Source organism: Mytilus edulis, chromosome 2 (genome assembly GCF_963676685.1).
Source record: "Mytilus edulis chromosome 2, xbMytEdul2.2, whole genome shotgun sequence".
Lineage (NCBI taxonomy): Eukaryota > Metazoa > Mollusca > Bivalvia > Mytilida > Mytilidae > Mytilus > Mytilus edulis.
The window spans coordinates 92,691,110-92,700,965 of record NC_092345.1 but is presented as its reverse complement, the minus strand read 5'-3'; the positions used below and the strand labels follow the sequence as shown (position 1 = coordinate 92,700,965).

General features: G+C 31.6%; 1 protein-coding gene across 6 annotated transcripts in view; it reads right to left on the bottom strand.

The window, feature by feature from the left end:
- Positions 1-6,479: 6,479 nt before the first annotated feature.
- The window catches only part of LOC139513421 (rac GTPase-activating protein 1-like), a 29,915-nt gene continuing 26,538 nt past the window's right edge, over positions 6,480-9,856 (bottom strand). For all 6 annotated transcript variants that reach the window (XM_071301884.1, XM_071301887.1, XM_071301888.1 and 3 more), the window contains one exon: positions 6,480-7,672. In XM_071301884.1, coding sequence (XP_071157985.1) covers positions 7,603-7,672 — 70 coding nt within the window. In that variant the 3' untranslated portion in view covers positions 6,480-7,602. The remainder of the gene's footprint in view (positions 7,673-9,856) is intronic.

Below are 9,856 nucleotides of genomic sequence, written 5' to 3'. Positions count from 1 at the left end.
ATTAAGAATTTCATTTTTGAATCTATTTTCATTTTTTTATTATTATTAATTTTCCATTTTAACACAAAAATAAGCAGTTCAAAAATAGAGTATTACTAAATATACATATAACTAGTTAGTTATAGTTCAATATATTACGACAGTTTAAGGGGAGATAGTATATTTCCCGCCAATATTCAACTCGATTTCATCCAACCAAATAAATGAAATATCTTCTTCTTCTTCTTCTTCTTTAGGTTTATAGATCTTTATAGCGATCCTTCAATTATTGAAGATTATTCACCGGGCGTCGACTATAAAATTTATAATTTACACTTTAGCAACAAAAAAACTCACATGCTCACATGCTCAATAATTCATCTTCAATATTTCTTAGCTTATTTTGACGAACTTGAACCACGCTGGCTGCTAACAGCAAATAAATATTTGACCATTTCACTTTAATTAATGGTTGAACCAAACTGGCCAGACTGCAAACTGGCAAAAAAAAATAATTTAAACTTGTATAAATCTCGTAGCTATAGTGCCCTTTTAATCTGAGACTACTTTGTGTTCTAGTAGTCTCAGCTTTTATACATTTTCTCGAGTACATTTTACCTCTATGTTTAAATGTAATAACTGTTTTATTCTATATAGGATATCAAGTCTCTTTGAGGACTAGACACGCTTTATAATCATACATTACCTATTCAATGATGTTTCCAAAAGGCTGAAACCTAAAATTAAATGGTGACATGTTCACCAGAAAACTAACATTTCAATGTGTTGAATTATGACGTGTTTAGCTAAAATGTGTGTTGAATTATGTTTACCAGAAACCTGAAATTTTGTTTATTGGTGGCATGTTCACCAGACACCTTTTACTGATTTGTGCTGAAAGATCACATGTTCACCAGAAACCTAAGACTTGTGTTGAATGATGACATGCTCTGAGATGACATGTTTACCCGTAATTAACCTATCATAAGTGTTGAATAGAGTCATTATATTAAATGTTCAAAGAAACCTAACATGAGTGTAAAAAATGACATATTCACCAGAAACCTAAGATTTGTGTTGAATAATGACATATTCACCAGAAACCTAAGATTTGTGTTGAATAATGACAGTTTTTCACCAGAAACCTAAGATTTGTGTTGAATAATGACATATTCACAAGAAACCTAAGATTTGTGTTGAATAATGACAGTTTCACCTGAAAACTAAGATTTGTGTTGAATAATGACATATTCACCAGAAACCTAAGATTTGTGTTGAATAATGACAGTTTTTCACCAGAAACCTAAGATTTGTGTTGAATAATGACAGTTTCACCAGAAACATAAGATTGTATTAAATGATGAAAATAAATGTTCACCAAAACACAACATAAGTGTTGCATAATGGCATGTTCACAGAAACCCAAGATTGCTTTTGAAAGATGTCAGTCGGCAGTTCACCGAAACATGTGATTTGTGTTGAATAATGACATATTCACCAGAAACCTAAGATTTGTGTTGAATAATGACATTTTCACCAGAAACCTAAGATTTGTGTTGAATAATGACATATTCACCAGAAACCTAAGATTTGTGTTGAATAATGACATATTCACCAGAAACCTAAGATTTGTGTTGAATAATGACATATTCACCAGAAACCTAAGATTTGTGTTGAATAATGACAGTTTTTCACCAGAAACCTAAGATTTGTGTTGAATAATGACATATTCACAAGAAACCTAAGATTTGTGTTGAATAATGACAGTTTCACCTGAAAACTAAGATTTGTGTTGAATAATGACATATTCACCAGAAACCTAAGATTTGTGTTGAATAATGACATATTCACCAGAAACCTAAGATTTGTGTTGAATAATGACATATTCACCAGAAACCTAAGATTTGTGTTGAATAATGACAGTTTTTCACCAGAAACCTAAGATTTGTGTTGAATAATGACATATTCACAAGAAACCTAAGATTTGTGTTGAATAATGACAGTTTCACCTGAAAACTAAGATTTGTGTTGAATAATGACATATTCACCAGAAACCTAAGATTTGTGTTGAATAATGACATTTTCACCAGAAACCTAAGATTTGTGTTGAATAATGACAGTTTTTCACCAGAAACCTAAGATTTGTGTTGAATAATGACATATTCACAAGAAACCTAAGATTTGTGTTGAATAATGACATATTCACCAGAAACCTAAGATTTGTGTTGAATAATGACATATTCACCAGAAACCTAAGATTTGTGTTGAATAATGACAGTTTTTCACCAGAAACCTAAGATTTGTGTTGAATAATGACATATTCACAAGAAACCTAAGATTTGTGTTGAATAATGACAGTTTCACCTGAAAACTAAGATTTGTGTTGAATAATGACATATTCACCAGAAACCTAAGATTTGTGTTGAATAATGACATATTCACCAGAAACCTAAGATTTGTGTTGAATAATGACAGTTTCACCAGAAACATAAGATTTGTGTTAAATGATGAAAATAAATGTTCACCAAAACACAACATAAGTGTTGCATAATGGCATGTTCACAGAAACCCAAGATTGCTTTTGAAAGATGTCATGTTGGCAGTTCACCGAAACATGTGATTTGTGTTGAATGATGATATGTTTACTAGAAACCTAACATTTGTGTTGAATGATGAAAGTTCCATTTAAGATTTATGTTGAATTATTACATGTTAACCGGAAACCTGAGATTTGTTTTGGATAATGAAATGTTCACAAGAAACCTTACATTTGTTTTGAATGTTGAAATGTTTACAAGAAACCTAAAGTTTGTGTCTAATGGTGACCTGTTTACAAGAAACACAACTTAGTGCCTAATGATGACATGTTTACCGGAAACCTAAAGTTTGTGTTTAATGGTGATCTGTTTACAAGAAACACAACTTAGTGCCTAATGATGACATGTTTACCAGAAACCTAAAGTTTGTGTTAAATGGTGACCTGTTTACAAGAAACACAACTTAGTGCTTAATGATGACATGTTTACCAGAAACCTAAAGTTTGTGTTTAATGGTGATCTGTTTACAAGAAACACAACTTAGTGCTTAATGATGACATGTTTACCAGAATCCTAAAGTTTGTGTTTAATGGTGACCTGTTTACAAGAAACACAACTTAGTGCTTAATGATGACATGTTTACCAGAATCCTAAAGTTTGTGTTTAATGGTGATCTGTTTACAAGAAACACAACTTAGTGCTTAATGATGACATGTTTACCAGAATCCTAAAGTTTGTGTCTAATGGTGACCTGTTTACAAGAAACACAACTTAGTGCCTAATGATGACATGTTTACCGGAAACCTAAAGTTTGTGTTTAATGGTGACCTGTTTACAAGAAACACAACTTAGTGCCTTTAATATGATGACATGTTTACCAGAAATCTAAAGTTTGTGTTTAATGGTGATCTGTTTACAAGAAACACAACTTAGTGCTTAATGATGACATGTTTACCAGAAACCTAAAGTTTGTGTTTAATGGTGATCTGTTTACAAGAAACACAACTTAGTGCTTAATGATGACATGTTTACCAGAATCCTAAAGTTTGTGTTTAATGGTGACCTGTTTACAAGAAACACAACTTAGTGCTTAATGATGACATGTTTACCAGAAACCTAAAGTTTGTGTTTAATAGTGACCTGTTTACAAGAAACACAACTTAGTGCTTAATGATGACATGTTTACCAGAAACCTAAAGTTTGTGTTTAATGGTGACCTGTTTACAAGAAACACGAGATTTGTGTTGGATGGTGGCTTGTACACTAAACACATTATGAATGTTGATTGATCAAAAGTTCACCAGAGACCTTAGATTGGTCAGTGTTAAATGAAAATATGTTCAACAGAAATCTAAGATTGCTGTTAAACGATGACATATTCATCAGAAATCGTAGATTTGTGTTGAATACTAACAAGTTCATCAAAAACAAAAGATTTGTGTTGACTAATGGTTTGTTCGCAAAACCATAAAATAAGTGTTGAATGATGACCTGTTTACCAGAAACATCACACTGGTCAAACTGTTGAATGATGGCCTGTTTACCAGAAACATCACACTGGTCAAACTGTTGAATGATGGCCTATTCACCAGAAACCCCAAGATTAGTTTTCAATGATGATATGTTAACAAGAATCCCCGAACTGGTGTTGAATGAGGAAAAATGTTCAGAAACTTGTTCTTGAATGATGGCCTGTTCACAGAAACCTAACATTTGTGTTGAATGGTGGCATTTTCACCGGAAACCTTACATTGGTTTTGAATGATGGCATGTTCACCAGAAACCTAACATTGGTGTTGAATGATGACCTGTTTACTAGAAACTTAACATTGGTGTTGAATGATGGTATGTTAACTGGAAACTAAATATTTTTGTTGAATGATCAGTAGCATGTTCTCCGGAAACCTAAGATTTTTATTGAATGATAACATGTTCACCAGAAACCTAAAATTGGTGTTCAATGATAACATGTTCACCAGAAACCTTAAATTGGTGTTCAATGATGGCAAGTTCACCAGAAATTTAACATTGGTGTTGAACAGTTGCATTTTCACCAGAAACCTCACATTTTGTCGGTGTTGAATGATGGCATGTTCACCGGAAACCTAACATGGGTGTTGCAATGTGACCTGCTCACTAGAAACCTCACTTTATTGGTGAATGATCACAGGCACTCGTCTCACAAATTATAGGGAAAAAAAGACGAGTGCCTGTGTGAATTGTGGCCCGTTTACAGAAACCTAACATTGGTGTTGAATGATGGCCCGTTTACAGAAACCTAACTGGTGTTGAATGATGGCCCGTTTACAGAAACCTAACTGGTGTTGAATGACAGGTTCACCAGATACTCAAGATTAGTGTCGAATGATGGCATGCTGGCCAGAAACCCCAGATTGGTTTTAAATGGTTGCTTGTTCACCAGAAACCTGCAATTTGTGTTGGCTGATGACCTGTTTACCAGAAACCTAACATTAATGTTTTATGATGACATATTTACCAGAATGATGGCCCGTTTACAGAAACCTAACTGGTGTTGAATGATGGCCCGTTTACAGAAACCTAACTGGTGTTGAATGACAGGTTCACCAGATACTCAAGATTAGTGTCGAATGATGGCATGCTGACCAGAAACCCCAGATTGGTTTTAAATGGTTGCTTGTTCACCAGAAACCTGAGATTTGTGTTGGATGATGACATGTTCACCAGAAACTAACATTAGTGTTGAATGATGACATGATAGGAAGCAATTCACAGTGAGAAGTTTGGTTTCACAATCTGGCCCTGTGAATTTTTAAATATGAAATGTATTGTCAATGCAATACATTTTTTTTAAATAGCTAATGGACAATAAAGGCTTTAAAGTGGATTTTTACGAACATCAAGCTTTTATTGCATGTACAATAGGGTACTTTTTGTTTGATAGTCCGTTTTTTCACATCTATACAGCCCATGGGTCCAGAAGTTATTGTAGTGGTTTTTCAGGAAATATTTAACCCTAAATATTTTCAAATCAGTTTTATTGAAAACTGATGTGAAGCGCATATGATTTGTATTTGACCTAAACATAGATAAGTGTCAATGGTTTCATAAAAGGTATCACTCTTATTGATTGAAATTCTACTATAATTCAATTGCATGGACTTTTGTGACATTTCTACACCCCCTCTTTTAGCAATATGTGTATCAACTGAATGCATATTGTTGTCATGGTTATACCAAAACAGAAATCAAATCAAATCTGTTTTGATATAAACACAAAATATCATCTTAAAAAGTTGTATTCAGATATATTTCTAGAGATTCAGATAAAAGAAACTGAAAAATAAGGATAACAACTAAAAGATTAAAAGTACTAAATATAACTAATAAAAATATCAAATATAGGAATTACAATGTTCTGAAGGATATTCATAAAATATACCCTGTTTTTCAATGTCAATTTTACTACCTATTCAAAATTTAGTTTTTAAAGTTCTATTTGGTTATACAATAATATGTTCTTTAACACAAGAAGACATCCTTATTCTTATCTAAGTTTTGCAGAATTTTCCAACACATTCATTATTGTATGTTCTGGTGTTTGAAATAACAGTGCATATATTATATTTGTTATTAAATATTCATGACGGATACCAAAAAGGGTATACCCTGAGATATGGGTTTTGCTCATTGTTGAAGGTTGTCCATCAAATAAAAGTTGTACACTTCTAAGTCATTTGGTCTCTGTTGGAGAGTTGTCTCAGTGGCAATCATATCACATCCACTTATTGTCATATTAGTTGCTTTGGCCATGGACAATATTGATTGTAGTTTGATAATGTCATGGCTCTGAAATCTGAATTTTAAATTTTGTTACTTCTTCTAATAAGCTTTAAGGCATAGAAGGGGAAATATCATGTTTTTAGTTAAGACAACATAGAAGATTTAAATTAACAAATGAAATAGAAAGAAAAATATTCAAAATTTATGAACACAATGTAGTTAATTTTTATTAGCTTTGTAGAAATCATGTTCTCCTACAAACACTCTGTACATACCTTATGCAAAGCATTGACCCTTGCTTACATGTATGGTATGGCCATCACATTGTAAGTCACACAAACCTAATTTCATCCCAAATACGTGAGACTTATCCAATAAAACATTAAAAATAACATAAAACACAAACCTACATGTACATATAGCTTTGAATATCTTAAAAAAGATTACATACACCATTGACAACATATATTTACACTTTCTACAGACCATATGTACAATTGGACCTATATACACATACCATGGATATAGCACCAGTGTGAGTAATGAAGAATGAAAGCTTAGGGTTATTTACACAGTCACATCCAATGAATATTTAGATCTTAGTGCAGTGAAAGTAATGTATACAAGCATGTCAATTGTAGTCAAAAGTGTATTTATATATATATATTTATTCTTGTCAATATATCACTAATCTAAAAACTTTTTAAAAATGTAAAATGGTAGAAAAAGATCAATTTTATAATATAGTATATCTCTTAAATTATTGAATTTATTAACTTTTAATATCAAAAAGTTTAGCTTTATCATAGGAGAAATCTGATCAATATACAATCTAAATTTGAGGTAGAGAGGATTTCATTTAACATGAATAACTGGGAGAAATCAGATAGTGTATGTAGAGTTAATATCAAGTAAACCTATGAATTGTGTTTAACCTTAAAATCGATATAAATTTTATCCTATGAATTCACAAAAAATTCTAAAACCTACATATTTCAGTTCCAAGTAGCTTTAATCAAGAACTTGAAGTAGGATTATTATATCTATTCTTGCTTTAACCATTTACATGTCTTTTACCACCTTAATATATGGAAATCAAGCAAGCATCAGAAGTCACATTTTAACTGTGATATTATCAATTGTTATGTCAAAAAATGTCTACAAAAACATAATGTAAAATATTGTACATACAAAAATATATACAATACAAAATATTTAATCCAGTGATGAGATGTTAAATTATTAGCATATAAGTACATCGCCATAGATGAATGAATCGGCATCATGATTATTGACTGTTCTGTTACATGGTGATATGGGTACACTAATTCAGCATAGGTGAAGAGAAGAAATGGCTAGGCTTTTTGTTCACTTGTCTACTCTTGTTACCAAATCTGAAAATAAAATAAAAAAAGTCTTTAACATGATATTAACTTGCAATCGTGTACAAATCTTTAAATATTTAAATAAATGTTGTATTTAGAGTCAATACCTTAATATCAAACTTGTGGGGAAAACAAGGGCAAAATAACCATTACATTTGCTTGTATGTATAATTTCTACCATATTTGAGTTCTAACCCTAAAGAAGATGTTACCTCTAATTTCAAAAATTAAAAGGACTCCATCATCAGTATTTACTAATGAGGGCACAATTAAAAGAACTTAACTTCCCTTTAACATATACAAATTGTTGTTTCACAATCTACATACTGTAGTAGTTTAAATGATATTTTCAAAAAGTATATGCCAAAACATGTTGATATGTTAACAAAGACTTCCACAACTGAAACTCAACAAATGTTGTATCCATATGATTTTTTGTGTGTGTGCTGAATTACATACAATGAAATAACTTGTAATCTTTTAAAATGGAAAATCACTTTTTTATTTTCCTGTTGAAATAAAAAAAAAAATGACTTGCATAAAAGTACAATACAACAAGAAATATAGATTTCAGCACTGCAACAAGTGTGTTACGATAATTTTCCTCGAGACAGTAAAATTTTAATATTTCAAACTCAAGACTTGCAGAGGTTTTTAAATAATTAAAACTTAAATGTTGCGAGCGGTGAAATATTGTTGTACACAAGTTATAGAGGTGAAATCTTTTTCTCTATTGATTTTTCTCTATCCTTTTCAAAGATTCACAGAAATTTGTGTTCTTTATATGTGACTTCACAAGGCATGATCGCCTTGTTTCTTGATGTCACAATAGGGAAATTCAGAAGAAAACAAGAAATATTTTGTTGTCATAATTAAATTTAGACCTATTACCGTATATATTCTATTTAAAGCCCCCTTCTAATTAAGACCCCCCTACCGAAAATACTGTGTTCAGAACTTTTGACTTCTAATAAACGCCCCCATTTGGTAGTTAAAAAATTTAATTTGGTCTATTTCAGTAAAATTTTAAGCTTTTCAATATCGGTATCATTCCCGGAAAATGTGTAGATGCAAGGTATTTCAAGTCCGATATTAAAAAACTTGCTTCCAGTCACAGTCGCGTTGATTTTACCTCCTCTTTTTAAGAAAAAGTTGAAGATTTTACTATGTTCAATCGGCACGTGGCCTACACATGTTTCTTCATTTCCAATGACAAAGACGAGTTTGACGGCAAATTTATCGTTTGGATTAGCTTCCTCTTGTTCACATCTTAGTTTGTCGCCGATTGCATAACTCCAGATACTTTTGGATACATAATGACCCCTAATTCAGCTGTTGAAATTATGTTCCATTGATGTTCACGCTTGTTCATTCGAAAATTTTAACAAATTATTACATGAGGTCACAGTTACCGATAAACGCTATTTATAGATTATGGAGACAATAAGAAACACGCGTGTATGTTACTATAGTCTGTTTCAACAAAATTCAGGTTAAGGTCAATGAAGTAAGGTACGAAATTCGTTTCTCTTATTGACGCCCCCCCTTTCGGAAATTGTCTTCGCCCCCGGGGCGTTTATTAGAATAAATACGGTAATTGCTGAGAACAGTAAGGAGATACACTTTTCTCACACTGATCAAGAAATGTGAAAATAGCACAAAAAATAAGGAAATGAATATTAACAGATTTTCATCCTATCATATCATACAACATTGAACATTTTATCTAAACTACCAATAATACAACTATACTATAACAAACTCATTAATATAAGTAAACCAAACACATAAAATAAGTAACAACTCTAGCTGATGTAATTGAACTATCTAGCATTTGGCTAAATGTATTTACATTTTGAGATTTTTTATTGTCATTTCAGGATTTCCCCGTAAAGTAGTTGTTTTACATGAAGGCTAAACGCTTGTTATAGTGTAAAATCTAACTCTGATATTAACTTTTTATCATGTTGAATTTATCTGTTCTGTAAATATTCAAAGAAAAACAAAATGTTGTGAATCACAACCACACATGTTCCTGCGATCATTTTCCCCAAAAATTTTACAACTAGAGTTGTTTGCAAGTGAAAACACTAAAGCCATCAATGCTGGAAATATATTACATGTTGACAACACAAAAATATGTTAAAAATAATAATAAACTTAAAAAAAATCAATACCCGGACTGTGTTTACA